This window comes from Callorhinchus milii, unplaced genomic scaffold (genome assembly GCF_018977255.1).
Source record: "Callorhinchus milii isolate IMCB2004 unplaced genomic scaffold, IMCB_Cmil_1.0 Scaffold1, whole genome shotgun sequence".
NCBI lineage: Eukaryota > Metazoa > Chordata > Chondrichthyes > Chimaeriformes > Callorhinchidae > Callorhinchus > Callorhinchus milii.
In genome coordinates this window covers 88465368-88482060 of record NW_024704742.1, presented here as the reverse complement: position 1 = coordinate 88482060, position 16693 = coordinate 88465368, and the positions used below count along the sequence as shown (strand labels likewise).

At 42.5% G+C, this 16693-nt stretch overlaps 1 protein-coding gene across 1 annotated transcript in view; it reads left to right on the top strand.

Annotated features, from left to right (window-relative positions):
• Nucleotides 1-2021: 2021 nt before the first annotated feature.
• glis3 (GLIS family zinc finger 3) overlaps nt 2022-16693 on the top strand; it is a 281629-nt gene continuing 266957 nt past the window's right edge. The window contains exons 1-2 of the mRNA XM_042332976.1: nt 2022-2083; nt 7865-8400. Of these exons, the coding sequence (XP_042188910.1) occupies nt 8009-8400 (392 nt within the window). The 5' untranslated portion in view covers nt 2022-2083; nt 7865-8008. The remainder of the gene's footprint in view (nt 2084-7864; nt 8401-16693) is intronic.

Below are 16693 nucleotides of genomic sequence, written 5' to 3'. Positions count from 1 at the left end.
TTCTCAATGGCAAGTTATGCTGTTTTAGCTGATTAGACTCCAGAAGTAACCCTAACGCACACTCCGAGGTCCCCAAGCCTCGGCTCTTGCCAATCTGGGTCTAAAACTCTGGAATTAGATAAGCAGGATGCGTCTCTCCCAGGGAGAGAGAGAGAGAGAGTGCATTCTATTCCAACAATCTATCTCTGGGATTTCCATATGTGGGTTTGGATGCATGGAATTCTCAGTTGAATTTGGAGACTCTTAAACATGGTAATGGGTTTCCGCATGTGTCAAACTACCGGCTGACCCCTCAAACAAGTAGAGCTGCTTACTTTCTTAAGATTCGTCATCTGTTTAAAGTTCAAGTCAATTTTTATTTAAGAATTGATAATAATCCTTGCATTTGATATAGCACCTTATCACTTCTTCGTGCTTCACAGGATTTACTGTGAAATTAAGTGACTGTGTATTTGCTGGCAAATGCAGCGGCACAATTGTCCCACAAACAGCCATGAGACGAGTGACCAATTTTATCTGGGGGATTGTTGGCGAGGACACCAGGAGAAACTCCCTTCTCTTCTCGAATAGTTCCATGGGATCTTTAACGTCCACCTGAACAGCAAACAGGGCCTTGATTTAATGTCTCGTCCGAAGGGCGGCACCTCCGACAATGAGGTGTCAGCTTAGACTAAATAAGCTCAAGTCCCAATATGGGATGTGAACCCAAAACCTTCTTACTCAGAGGCAAGAGTGCTTCCACTGAGGCAGGCCGTCTTTAATTATTACACTCAAAGCCTTCTATTGCAAGGTGTCAGGGGCCAATGAATTACCCCAATCCTTTGGTTCAATACCATTTGCTCAAACAGTATTTATAGTCAATTCACTTTACAGTATATTCTGTGAAACGCTTTTGCGACGTCTCGGCGACTTGCTAAGGCATTATATCAAATGCAAAGATTATTATTGGTGTTACTACATGTTTTAGCAGTGACCTATCTGCCTTCAGTCCTGTCTGGGATGCAGCCCGATTGCAAGAAGATAACCAAAGTTGACCTGTTGATTTGAAGCCTGACAGGTAGCTCACTGGGAAGCAGCACATTGAGTGGACTGGACACAGACAGACAGACAGACAGAGACAGACAGATCGACCGATCCCTCTGTCCAGAGAAACAGGTCATATTTTACTCAATGGTTAATGCACCAAATACACATCCAAACCAAAGCCCTTCTTGCGGCAATATCAGAAGAAAGCGACTTTTGTGGGTTCATGCAATTTACTGCAGCAATTTGCCAATCCTTTGCCACCCAACATGTGAGATGCGCTGCAATATAAGAGGAAGAGAGGGAATGCAATGGCTTTCTCTCTCGGCGAATGGCTATTGCGGCTCCTTGTGTTGTGTGGACTGGACTGTCCTCTCTCTCTCTCTCTCTCTCTCCTTGGCTGACTGAGCTCCAACAAATCGGTGACCGATTATCCGCCCCCTGCAGCCTAGTGGAGCACACACACACACACACACAGAGAGAGAGAGAGCTCCAGACACTGGCATAGATACAGCCTCTCACACACACACACACACAACACTGAGCTCACAGAGCAGTTGTAAACAACAGTGATCTGAAAGTCAGTAAAACTTTCCACAACTACTCTCTCCCTTCTTCCAACTCCCCTCCCCATCCCACACACACACACACCCACACACACACACCCCCCCCCACACACACACACACACCCCACACACACACACACCCCACACACACCCCCCCCCCCACACACACACCACACACCCCACACACACACCACACACCCCCACACACCACACCACCCCCCCACACACACACACCCCACACACACACCCCCACACACCACACACACACCCCACACACACACCCCAAAATATATATATATACATAACACTACAGTCAGAGAAAGAGAGAGAGAGAGGGGGGGGGGGATCCACTGGGAAAACTCACTAACCATCAGCTTCCTGCTTCATCCTGGAGTCCTGAGTAAGTGTGTGGTGGATGTTCACGTTGGACCCATTTGCTCTCCCTGTCATGAGAGCTGCAAAGCGGAGTGTTGGGCAATGACTCCAGTTACCCGGTAAGTCAGTGTAACAGCTGTGACCCGCACACCGGTCCCGCTCTGCCCTTTTTTGCCTTCAAACGTGTGAACCTCATCATTATTGTGCAATGTGTATTGGTGTTGCTAACCACTGGGGGGGGGGCAGAGGGGGGGGGGGGGCAGAGGGGGGGGGGGGCAGAGGGGGGGGGGGCAGAGGATGGGGGGGCAGAGGGTGGGGGGGGGGGGGCAGAGGGTGGTGGGGGGGTAGAGGGTGGTGGGGGGGGCAGAGGGGGGGGGGCAGAGGGTGGGGGGGGCAGAGGGTGGGGGGGCAGAGGGTGGGGGGGGGGGGCAGAGGGTGGTGGGGGGGGCAGAGGGTGGTGGGGGGGCAGAGGGTGGGTGGGGGGGGCAGAGGGTGGGGGGGGGCAGAGGGTGGGGGGCAGAGGGTGGGGGGGGGCAGAGGGTGGTGGGGGGGGGCAGAGGGTGGTGGGGGGGGCAGAGGGTGGTGGGGGGCAGAGGGTGGTGGGGGGCAGAGGGGGGGCAGAGGGGGGGGCAGAGGGGGGGCAGAGGGTGGGGGGGGCAGAGGGTGGGGGGGGCAGAGGGTGGGGGGGGGGTGTGTGTATCAAAGTATCAACGTAACTCTTATCTGACATGAAATATAAAATGATGGCGATGTGTGTTGCTATCGCCTGTGAATTGTCGCCCCTCTCAAGAGATTTCCGGGGAGACAGCCCTCCCCTCCCCCCGGGGGGTGGGGTGGGGGGGGGGGGGGTGACAGAGGGCTGGGGAGTGGTGTGCGGGCAATTACCAGAGAGAGGGGGGACGTGTTTTATATATATATATAATATATAGATATATATGTGTAGTGTATATTTTAAAAAAAACACAGGGAAATAGTGCTTAAAAGTTGCTGTGACTGTGTGAGCGGCGATGCGCTGTAATGTGCTGTGACCCCCACTCTCTGCACAGGGAGACAGCGGCTGTGTGTAATGTGTGAAGTCAACTCACGGAGACCAAACCCCCGCAAAGCGTGAACCCACCGCGTTTACACACCTCCCGCAGTGAGCACAGCCCCCACCCCCCCACCCCCCCCCCCCACCCCCCACCCACACACACCCCCCCCACACACCCACACACACCCCACACACCCACACACCCACCCACACACACCCACACACCCACCCACACACACACCCACACACACACACACCCACACCCACACACCCCCCCCCACACACACACACACCCACACACACACCCCCACACACACACTCATCCCCCACCCACTCACTCACTCCCCCACCCACACACCCACGCACCCACTCACCCACTGCGCCTCGTGTGCGCACCTCTGGTGCTGTCTGGGTGTTGCCAGGTTGGTTTTTGGTGGAGGATCAGTTCGCCACGTTCAGGTGCCGTCACCTCACGTCTGCAAAGTTTCAGTGAAGCCTTTGCACCCCCCACCCACCCCACCCCCAGGGATTAAGGTAACGGTTAAATAACTTGGAAAGTAACCCATTTGCTCTCTCTCTTTCTCTCTCTCTCTCTCTCTCTTTCTGTCACGAGTGTTGCATGCAGATTGTGGGGGGAATACTTTTAGTTACCAGGTAAGTTACACTTGATAAGACATCTTAATAGCTATCTATATACAATACTTATTTTCTTGTTCTTTTTTTAAAAAAAAATCCAACTCCATCATTATGAAGTTTGAGCCATCAGTGTGCGGTGTATTGGTGTTGTGACCATTTTGACCCAAGGGGGAGGGGGGAAAATAAGAATCACTTCTGTGAGATCTGCGCCGATCAGTTAGTTGTGTTTTTTGCAGTCAGATCAGATCCGCAGTTTGGCTTCTTGTGGAACATAAAATATATAAAAAAAAGGGACAAGTCGGAAATGGTCCCTCAGACTTTGAGCAAGAGACAAAATTCACCACCGCAAAGCCACGCGATGATCCGTGCAGTAAGACTTTAAATTTATTATTATTGTTATTATTACATTTCTAATTGAGCGATCTCTAGTGGGATCCCATCCCCTGATTTCATGGAGAGGGGAACCCTTCAATCTATTGCCCACGTACTGCAATAAATGCCATTTAAGGCGGTGGGAAAAGTAACTTGCTCTCAAGATGCAGTACTGCTTATCCGCAGTCCTGTCTATCTGCTGTGTTGGATAAAAGTCAAGTGTGTTATGTTACTCTGTCAGATCCAAGTCGTGTTGCTTTACTCCTTTGGGTCAAACTCCTTTTATCTTACTCTGGTTAGTTCAATATTTTGTCTCGTTACTCAATTACACTTAAACCTCGTTGCGTTGCATTGGTAGATTCATACCTTGTGTTGCCCCTCTGTTGGATTGAAATGTTTTGTTGCTGTTGATGGGGATCGGGATGCAGAGTGGAATCCAGGTCGAGTTTTGTCTGAAAAGTAATAGTGTGAGTTTCAAGTGAAACCTTTACCGCACACCGCTGTGCACTCTAAAATCGCTTTGCAATCGAAAGGATGGTGTCCTTGTCCTGTTAACCGACAAGGTTTTGCTGGCAGTGGCGTGGACATTTCACCCCCAGTCACAAGCAAAAGGACTTTGCTGATTAAATCTCGCGGATCAAATGTTTGCAAATAACTCGTGGAGCGAGTGGTGGGTCTGTTTGGTCCCTGTTGCAGATCTGTGGGTGTTATGAGAGTGGTGCTCACTGACACCGACGGGGTATGTTTCCACACACACACACACACACACACACACATATATAATAATATATATATTTTATATGTAGGTATTTTGAAAAAAATACACATTGTAAAAGAAGGCAATGATCGGATGTCATGCGCCTGAAGTGGATGGTAATGTGGAGCCCACACTCACAGACTGTGATGTTGTTCGCACAAACGCACAACACACTCTCACTGCTGTGCGGCTGTCGGGCTGTTGCCAGTCAGTCAGTAGTCAGTCAGTAGTCAGTCCCACTATCAGTTGCGTGGCGATTTGCGTGTTTTTTTTTCTCGATTAAAAGTTGTCTTAAAGAGTATTTGTTGGCAGAATTAATAAAGGGGTTCAGGACCCTCTCCCCCCCCCCCCCCTCCCGGGATGATCTGGTTGAGAAGGGCAGTTGTGAGGATAGAACATAAATCCAGTTGCGCTTTGGATGTGTTTGATCGGGATGTGTGGACTGGAGGAGGTTCAGTGAGATTGGGAAATTATACCACTGTGTCCCTGGATTCCTTGTGGAAGTTTGCTCTCATGTTTCACAAAGCCCGTCTCTGTCACTCTGCTCATCTTTTTATCATCTCTGTCTGTCTCTGTCTCTCCCTCTCTCTCCCTTTCTCTCGAATTATTTCCTTGCGACACTCTCACACACTCTGGATATTCAGTTCTTATTTTGTTTTGCCTTTTCTCTGAATTTTCCTTTGGTTGTAACACGATGTTGTACATAGTCTTAACCCCCCCCCCACCACACACACACCCTCCTCTCCTCTCCCCCTTTACCTGGTCCTCACTCTGCTTTGGGAGGTGGGAAACACTTTCAAGTGTATAATGTGAAAGTTTGCACTCCTTCTGCTGTTCATCTGTCTTGACCTTGACACCCAGTTTGCTCGTTCATGGTTTATTCCGCCCTCGTTCTCCCTTTACCAAACTCAATTCCACATTCGATCTATGGATATCCAGCGGCTCTCCTGCACCACCGCCGACTGATATGATTTTTTTTTAAAAAAAACAATCTGTGAGATATTTGTCGTGTTGTCTCCAGGTTGTAAACCGTTGGCAACGAGCGGTGCATTTGCCGTTTGTGTGATTCATTTTCCTCCACTTGAACAGCTCGATCGAAATGCCACCTCGTGTGTGTGTGTGTAAGTGTGTGTTTTGTATGGATGTATGTGTGTGTGTTTTGTATGGATGTATGTATGTGTGTGTGTGTAAGTGTGTGTGTTTTGTATGGATGTATGTATGTATGTATGTGTGTGTGTGTGTAAGTGTGTGTTTTGTATGTATGTATGTGTGTGTGTGTAAGTGTGTGTGTTTTGTATGGATGTATGTATGTATGTGTCTGTGTGTGTAAGTGTGTGTTTTGTATGTATGTATGTGTGTGTGTGTAAGTGTGTGTGTGTTTTGTATGGATGTATGTGTATGTGTGTGTGTATGTGTGTATGTGTGTGTGTGTGTGTGTCTCCTGTTTCTCATATTCACGCTTTGTGACTTTGATGTTACACATTGCTTATAAATGTTTATATCTGTAGAACACCATTACAGTATAAGCTGATAACCAACAGTTTGGGGATTTCTCAGATTACTGAATGACAACCCATCCATATGATCATTGCTCACACTCCCACAACAGATATAACTCTCTCTCTCTCTCTCTCTCGTGAAGTAAAGCCACTTTGGCGCAGAATGACTTTTATCACTTTGTTACAATACAATTTACAGTCATTGAGAAATAAAACGCGAGGAAAGTGGTTAGTTAGCAGGAGGGGATCGTAAAGAAAGATGTGAATGAAGACATTCAGCTCAACTCATCACAACAGCATTTTAAAGGAGGAAGAGGGAAGCAATGATCCCAGTTGGGAGTTATGTAATTCCAATATAACAATAGTTTTCATAAGCAAGATTTCTCCAAATGTTGCAGCTTCTTTCGATCTCTTCTGCCTCTCTCTTTATTCCTTGTTTTTTTCAATTGATTTTATTGTCTCCTATTTATTTATGGTCTCTGTTTGTTGGATCTCAGCGGCTCATTTACATCACGACATTTCCTTCCCCATTCCCGAAAAGAAAACCCGGTGCTGTGGATGTGATGCGAAACAATTAAATTGTTAAGTCCCCATTAAAGTGTCAAACGCCCTGTGTGTAAGTCTTCACAAAGGTTCACACCAGAGGCGGTGGTGGGATGTATCAATAAGATCGGGATGTCAACAAACTCTCAACGGTTTCGATCAATCCAACGAAAAAAAATTGTCCTCTATATACTGTATTGTTTTATATCTAAAATCTTTGAAGATAAGGTGAGATCCGATCTGTATTGACATTCAGGTGCTCTCTCTCTCTCTCTCTATATATATATATATTTCTCTCTCTATCCCTCACATCTCTCTCTCTTTCTTTGTGAAAAAAATACCTAACTGTACATTGAAGGAAAAAAATATTAACTAGCAAAACACTGAACGATCCACATATGGGAGCTAAACACCCAATAAAACTGTGATCTCTCACACTTGTGCTGACTGTGAGTTAAGTTGGCTGCTGGCAAAGTTGCAGACTAGTGAATTCAAGTTGACCATCGCCATCACTAACCCGGCCTCACGCTACAGCATTTAGGGAAATCGGCACAGATTAAATAACCAGCCATGGGAATGTTTAAATGCATTAGTAAATAACAATTTCCCTCCCTCCCCTCAAAGTGCAGTGACACGTTTCATGTTTCCAACGAAAGCCACATATCACTGTCAGAACCAGATATTACTGACTTACCTGAACAGGGCTGTCTGTCTGTCTGTCTGTCTGTCTGTCTGTCTGTCTGTCTGTCTGTCTCTATTTCTCCATATCTTTTTTCTATTTCTCTATCTCTTTCTATATTTCTCTATCTACTTCTCTACCTTTCTATCTCTTTCTCTATCTCTTTCTCACTCTCTACCTCTTTATCTCTATCTATTTCTCTATCTCTCTAACTCGTTCTCTATCTCTCTATTTATTTCTCTCCCCTTCTATTTCTCTACCTCTCTTGTCTATTTCTCTATCTCACTATCCAACGTGCTATGGATCACTGTTATATTGAATATCTATGCTGTATGTCTGTACAGTATATAACTTTTATATCACATTTACCCATTCTTTTGACAGGAATTTCCCTGAAGTGATGCGGACAATGTAGTGAAGGATCAAATTGATTTGTGTTATTGCTCAGTGGTCGGATTGAAAAATAAAGCCAGTGGATATCTGTGTTATATTGTCAATATATATATCTATAAAGAAACGCTGTTCAAGATGAACGGGAGACCCTGTAATATTGCCCACCGGAGGTCGGCTACACCTCAGGGACAAGGACAGGCACAAGCCATGATAAACGGCCAGCAGATCCCCCCAATCAGGATACAGTCAGAAACCCCCTACCCGCCTGTAAGCAGCGTAACCCCCAGCCCGGCTAATGGCATCCTGGCCAACAACATGCACATCAAGGTCTCGCTGAACGGCTGCCAACAGCACCCGACCACCTCCACCCCGCAAAACGGCTGCATCACCCCCGAAAACAGCATGCAGCTGCCCGCCCTGAGCCCCAGGAGACAGGTGGTCAACAAGCACACCTTCCAGGTCCCTCAGTCGCCAGGCCACCCTCTCCTGCTCACTGCCAAACCCAAGCAGAGCGAGCTCGGCTGCATGTTTGCAAACAGCCACCACTTCAAAGGTAAGAGAGTTTTATTTTTATTGGTATTTCCTTTTATTGTCATTTCAGACGTTTAATCTGTTACTTTTTACACGTACTGGAGTTAAAAAGTGTTTTATGCTTGGAAGACTAGACAACTTTGGATAATAATAATCATATTTTTCTCTCACGGTTTCTATTGCCTGAGCCCAGAGAGCACAAGGGGAGGGGTGAAAGAGAAGCAGAGGCGTCATCCACCCAGAAATAGTTATTGCTGGAATTGACACAGATGAAACCATGAGCTTATTTAATGTAAGAGGCCTTGTAGTAATAATAATCCTTGCATTTGATGCAGCTCCTGATCACGTCATCGAGATGTCTCAAAACGCTTTACAGAACATACTGTAAAGTAGATTGACTGTATTTTGTGGGCAAAACGTGACAGCCAATTTCACACAGCAGTGTCCCACAAACAGTTGTGCATTGAGAGACCAAATTATTAGGATTATTACTATTTTGGGATCTAAGGTTCCCAAAGCTTTACACTCTGTTGTAGACTAATCTATACAGAATTAATTGCTGAGCATTATTGTACAAGTCTGCGTCGCAAGCGACTACTAACAGGTCGAAGACAAACTAGATGTATCTTTGTCTTTTATTCGTCTAGCAATTCCTATGTTCCTCTCAATGGAGCAAAACAATAGATGATGCATTCTGCAACTTCTGGATTTTTTTTATCAGATGGGAAGATTGTAATTTTTTTTAAAGTGGTGTTTCCTCCCTCCTTCCCTTCTTTGACCAACACAACAATCATTTTACTTTTATAAATAGTTTATTTAATTTTCTGAGCAAAACATGGTTTGAATGAACGAACGAATGAATGGATGAATAGATGATTGATTAGGAATCAACTGACCTGTCCCGATACCTAGAAAAATCCAACATGCTGTGACCTATCTATGGTGACCTTCTCACACTGCTTGTTTAAAAACTAAGTCACACTTCATAATCTATCACTGCCAATCTCGTTAATTGTTCTCTTAATAATTCCACCGCACAGAACTGGAGCCCATCAACAACTAGTGCTCACCAACATATCATTATTCTATATTATCCTCTTGTAATTGTAACAAGACCAACAACTTGCACTTATATAGCGCCCTCTACGCAGTGTAGCATCTCAGAGCGCTTAGATTGTAACTGCCTTGCAACCTCAGAGTGGTTATTGTCAGAAGAATTTTTCAGTGAAGAATAAATATACATTAACTGCACAGAGCATCTTGGCCTTGACATTAATGTCTTGACATTAAGTCAAGGAATGTCTTTCCGATGTGAAGGGGCTATACAAGTGTAATTTGTTGTTGTTGTTAACATTGTCTTAATATTCTCTACCAACTAAACAAAAATGCGACTTCAAATAAAGCTGTTCCCCCATCCCCCAAAACTCTATTATATAATTTTATAAAAAATCTGGTGATGATTTTAGGCAGTAATCTTGCTCTGGAGTTACTGATGTTGGTTATAATCTATTATCTCCTTTTATTACCAATATCATCTGAACCCCTCAGCTCATCTGGTCACAGTTGTTATTTTTGCATATTCCCACTGCAATTTACCACTGAGGTGAAGTCTCACTATCTTGCAGAGCAATCACTTAGTCTATCAGTTCTGGTGTCTTTTTTATAAGGAAACGTTTGAGGACTCCCCTTAGGTGCACTGTACTACATCAGATAATACTCCTTTGAATAATCAGGAGAACGTGATTAGAGAAAAATTACATTGTAAAAGGAGCACTTCTGATTCTTCTATTTTTCAAATTGCAGAGTGTATTAATATTATTCAGTTGCATAACTCTGAAAATTAAAAAGAGGCACATTTTAACCTTACATCACCCACTATGCTAAATAATCCTTGTAGATTACTTTAGTTAGTTACAGCACAGTTTAGGTACCCCCTTGTGTTTTTCTTACCCTGGTTTTCACTCCCAGTTTGAGAATAGTGCCAACAGTCGCAACAGTGTGAAATTTCCATTCTCCGTGCTCTTCACTGTAGATTTCCGAGAGCTTGATAATTGGGGTAGTTTTGGGTTGTTTTTTCTTGACCTGGAGTTCACGTTCACTGGTAAATGAATCAACATTGGAAGAACGCAGTTCTCTTGTGACTCTTGACAATAGTTGAAGCATGGAGCCCTTGATCCCTGTTTGTTTTCACTTAAACATGAGTCTGCAGAAATGAAAGGACATTGAGTTTAGACTATAGTGTTCTATGTGTTACAGAATCAAGTTTCTGTAGGAGTGTGTGTGTGTGTGCGAGAGAAAATGTGTGTGTACGTGTGTGTATAAGAGAGAGAATGTGTGTTGGCAGTGGTAAGGAATTTAATGTGTAATTTTACATGTTGAAAATAAACTTTAATGGCAAAAACTTTAACACTCAATTGCATGACAGTGTTACACAATTAATGTGTGAATCAGCAGATCTGTGTGATAAAATTGCCTCAATTGAATGATTCATCAGCTAGATATAATGTACGAGTATGTATAAATCTAAGGTGGATTGAATGGAAGCAACTTGTATCAATTCAGACCCTCATCAGTTTCATGCATGCATCAGTTTTCTCTGTGTCTCAGTTTTATCTTCCTGTAGGTATATTCTCTTCAGACTGTGGTCTGTTGTGTATTACAGTATTTCTATTGTATACATTTTCCCAATTTTGTTTTTGGACTTGTTCCTTAGAAGATTCCTACCACATAATCCTAATTTAAAGGAACAGAAACCTATTTGAATTTTCAAAGTCTATTATTTGTATTCGTATCGGTTGAAATCTGTAATTAATGGAAACACTAAGTTGAAAAGCTCTTTAGTTTGGATTTTTATAGTTCTTAACAGGGTTTGAATTAACTACACATTCTGTGCTGTCAGTTCAATTACTTGTAACTGTTTCATTTTGGAGGGAAAATCTGCTTCTACATGAAAGGAAAGTTATGGTGTGAGCTCAAAAGAACCAAACTTCTATGTCTCATAGTAAGGTATACATTAAAAAAAATACTGGGAACCTGGGATTCATCACAGGTCTCTAATTTAATCAGAGGGGTTTGCATGATGTTTGAATCTTCAGGGCAAAGCACAAGTAATTCATGTGATCATGTAAACTCCATGACGCACAGATTTAATCTTGAAATCACTCTTTGGTGTCTGTTTTTTGTTCAGGATATACAGAACTTGGCATTTTTGTTCCTCGGTTTTGTCCTGGGATTTAGTTTGTGTCTAAGTTGCGGTGGCTGCAATGCCCACACTGTTCATGTTATTGATAAGCAATCTCACTTGGGAGGCAGGGTTGGAGGTTATGAACAACAACAACAATAAAATTACATTTATAGAGCGCCTTTCACGTCAGGAGGACGTCCCAAAGTGCTGAACAGTCAGATGTCGGGGCCCGAGCATGGGGGAGGGGTGGTGTAGGGGTGAGGGAAAGCAGAGAGGTGGGAGGGAGACTAAAGGCACGATCGAAGGGAAGGGTCTTGAGACTGGCCTTGAAGGAGGCAAGGGAGGAAGCGAGGCGAAGGGACCGTGGGATGGAGTTCCAGAGTGTGGGGACAGAGAGGCTGAAAGCCCGGCCACCGATGGTAGGACGGGAGACATGGAGCAGACCGGAGCCCGATGAACGGAGGGAGCGGGCAGGTTGGTAGGGAGTCAGCAGGTCAGAGAGGTAGCAGGGGGCAAGGCCATGGATGAACCGTCACTGGTCTTACTAGAGGTAGATTGTGCAGTCCAGTAGTTTCATTTCCAATACCTTCTCTGAAAAAAAATCCTTGTTACATTTGGTTAAATTAAGAAATGCTGAGGTAAAGTTTGTGGTGTTTTATATAACGTGTTCCTTGTGTTAAACCCAAGAAAAAATGTGTTTGAATCTCCACAAAACTTTACCCCAGGTTTTCAATTGCAACAGAATGTTACATGTAAAGGTGCTGCTAATAGATGAGAATAGCCACTGCCATCAAAGCTTTTCATTGTTGAGATCTTTGAATATTCAATGCTATTTGCAATTTTGGAAAAGTTTCTTTTTAAATCTTGTTCAGGCAATCCAAATGTTGGTAACAGTGAAATATTATCGACAGAAATGATCTAACCTTAAGATTATGGTAATTCAGAATATTTGTTTTAGCTAAATATCTTATCAAATGCAATTTGTTAAACCTTTTTTTTAATTGCCCTTTTATTTTTGATGTAGAAGTGTTACTCCACTCAATGAAATGTAGAAATGCCCACACCTAAACTCAGGTTATAATTTTAAGTAAGTACGCACCATAAAACTGTTTACCAAGTTTATTGTAGCAGAAAGAATACAGCTTATCATTCACCACTCATTATCGTCTCATGGGAGTGAAAGGCAAGTCTCAACAATTGCTGGTATTTTGCCCCTGTTAACCATTTACCTGTTTTGCTTGCTGTATGTTTTGCATAATTGAATATCGTCAGAATGGAAAAGATGTTACTGCAGCAGCCAGTTTACATATGCACAAATGTCTAACATTCACTGAAGGAGAAAATCTAGATGGTGTTGAGATTATTTATTCTATGTGCATCAATGGGACATTCACTGACTTGATGGAAATATTTGCTACCCGTGACAAAAAATGATTTTGCACAGAAGCAACATATTTTAATAATAATAATAATCCTTTCATTTGATACAGTGCCCTATCACATCTTCGAGACGTCTCAAAGCGCTTCACGGAATATGCTGTAAAGTGAATTGACTGGATATTTTATGGGTGAAAACAGATAGCAGTATTACATCAACGAATTGCTACATGCTGCTGAAATTCCATCGAGTTTCAGCCTGCGAATCTATTTTGCCCTAAATTTAAAAAGGTAATAATGATAATAATAATCCTTGCGTTTGATATAGCGTTTTCACGTCTTCTAGACGTCTCAAAATGCTTCACAGAATAGACTGCAAAGTGAATTGATTGTATATTTTGTGGGCGGAATACCTCTGTCAATTGCGACAAACAGTCGTGGATTGAAGTGACCAATTTATTATTGTTATTTATTTATTTATTCATTTTTTAGGTATTTATTTATATTGACATGTGAAAGTTTGCAATATGTGTAACATTCTGTTTACAATTGAAAACCTTGGTTCATGTATAGCTTTTCAATAAGATGAATATCATACTGGATAAGATGGACTGTATAGTTAAATCTTCTAATGGGGGAGAAAGAGAAGGACAGGGAGTTCTTTCATAGCATATGAATAGTCATTACTGTAACAATATTTGCTTGATATTTGAACAGCGTTATGGATTATGGATCTTTCCCATTAGGCAAAGAAGAATACACTATTGGGTAGAAATTCAACCTGGGTCCAAATGTCCTCTATTAACACAGCATATCAGACCATCCAGATTTGTCAAATGCTTAAATACACTCTAATTTTGATGCCAGTTTTCTGTCAGTTCCTTTTAAGAACTGACAGGAAACGGCTTCAAAGTTAAAACTGAATTCAATAACTTGTGAAATTCAGCGCACTCTGAAATGTACAAAACGTGTATGGCCAGAGAAATAATGCTGGGTGTATTTCCAGAAATTATTTTGTTATGCTAAGACAATTTTAATTGTCATCAAGCAAGCCTCGTTTTATCACTACTGTAGTGCAGGTGCCCGTCTCAAAATCTCTTGGTGTTTTCTCTTAATAATAATAATAATAATTCTTGCATTTGATATTGTGCTTTATCACACTGTTGAGATGTCTCAAAGTGCTTCACAGAATATACAGTCACAGTCAATTCACAGTCAAGTGAATTGACTATATTTTGTGGGCGAAATGAATCAAAATTGTATTTAAGAGGAATTGTCTTTTCTACACTTGGTTTAATGTTGTGTTCTCCTGCATTTGTTCCTTTCTCCCACGGAGCTTTCCATTGTGTGTATCCTGGCTAGCTCTCCTCCACTACTGCAACTTTCCTACTGATGCATGATTTTTTCTGATGGGGGAATAAATAACACATTAAATTGGCAGCATTTTCAATCTGTAAAATGATTTTTTTTGTTTGTTTTGGACAACAAGAATGTTATTTATATCTGATTTTGCTGAATGCCAATTTAATGAGGTTTTCGTTTAACAAAAAGACAGTGAATGTAAAAAGAAAAAAAAAGCACTTTTGCTGGCAAGGGTGGAATCAACGTCAGTTTTCTTTTCTGTGCGATTTGTATCAAATAACCAGTGAGAGATCAAAAGCGATTGAGCAGGATCAACTAAAAATAAAATCTCGATCACGTGATTTTCCAGAATTAACTTTTCAACTTTGAGAACAACAGCAATAACTTGCATTGAGATAGTGCCCTTCACTCAGGATGGCATCTCAGAGCACGGCACTGTGGCGGGTTGGAGCCAAGTAATAGAGAAGAGGGAGGTGACCATATTCTCAGTCAAAGATACTGACTGTTTTCCTGATCTGTACAAGGTGAATGTGTAAGAAAGGGGACATCTGAAACACAATCCAATTACTTGCTATCATTGGATAGCCAACACAATGCACCATTTTTTGATATAAGGTGAATCTGGCGTGAAGGTCATCACAATTTTTTTCAAGGTGATTAGGCGATGTTTTATCCGATTTTAAAAAAATACTTTGGAACAATAAAATTACTTTTTTTCAAAGAATATTTTTCCTAGATGTTTGAAAGATTGATTTTAAAAAATGATACTTTATGTTGCATTTAGTCTTGATACAGATTGATGTTGATGTTGTTAGCTGAGTGCTTTTCTACTCAGTTTGTTATGTTTAATGATATTGTCCCCATGCGCTCAAGCAGTACATAAATAACTCTACTGCAATTTTATATGCATACTTTTGTGATGCAATTCTGTTCATAATTTAACACTTAATGTCCCATGTATGTGTATATAGGCCAGGGAGAAATTTTGCTTGCATCTAGATTTACTCTATTTATGTAACATTGCAGAATTTGGCAAATTCTTCGATATAGCATGAAGCTTGATGCCATTTTTCTGTAAATTTCTTTCAAAAAACTCAGAAAACTGACTTTAAAGATGAGATTGAATTCAACAATTTATTAAATTCTGATGTCCCTAAAACGCTGCATAAAAAGACTAAACCAAGACCAGGTGAAATTTCTCTCCATATCTTCTCTGGGTCGTTCCAATGTGTGTTCACATGGGAGTCTAGGCTACTTCCTGCTCCTGACCCTTTGAACCTTTTTCAGGTAAAAGATTGACAGCCCTGTCAATCATAACAACAACTTGCATTTATAGATCACCTCTCATGCAGGCTAGTGTCCCGTAGCGCTTGTTTCTACCCCTAGATTTGATTTGCATCTGCCCAGCCCGGCTGGATTAGAGTCACTATTTTGAGAAAAGTTCCAGATGGGAATCTTGTTGGAGCTAAACCGGGGAAGGGGCGGAGTGGGGTGGGGGGGTGGGGTGGGGCGGGTGTCAAAGTAAACTTAAAGGTAATTTGGAAAAATAAGGTTTGAGCAGGTGAAAAATAGGTTTTGATTTGTTCGGCCAAATATATGTGGAAACCCATCACCATGCTTAAGAGTATCCAAACCAGACTTGAGAATTCCACTCGTGTATGCCACCAATAGTTGCAAAGTTCCCTGGAATAGAATGCTCTTTTTATCTCTCTCTCTTTCTGGAGAGATGTATCCTGATTACCTAATTCTGGAAATTATAATAATAATAATAATCCTTGGATTTAGTATAGCACCTTTCACATTGTGAGACATGATTTCTATGAGTTTTGTGAGTGAATGCAGCAGCTCGCATGCACACAGTCATGAAACAAATGCTCAATTATTTATTTGGGGGATTGTTGGCCAACGCACCAGAAGAAACTCCCTTCACTTTTCGAGTAGCATCATAGGATCTTTAACATCCACCTGAACAGTCAGATGGGCAAGTTGGCAAGAGCCAAGTTTGGAACATAATTAAAATGAACACAGAGAGAGTGAGAGTGGCAAGGGATAATACAGCAGTCAAAGTTTGCGTGACAATATCCCACAAACAATGAGTGAGTGACCAATTTTATCTGGGAGGTTGTTGGCCAGGACACTGGGAGAAAGTCCCTTCTCCTTTGAATTGTGCTACTGGATCTTTAACGTTCACTTAAACACGTAGACAGGACCAACTGAGCCAGGCTGATACTTATTCAGTTATTTATAAGTGCACATGGATGAGTACTGTATATCAAAAGGAACAACAGCCATCTTGCTACACTGCAAACTATAGGAGTATTCCAGGTGCTGACTTGGTGATGTTTTGGAACCAGTGGTTTAAGACA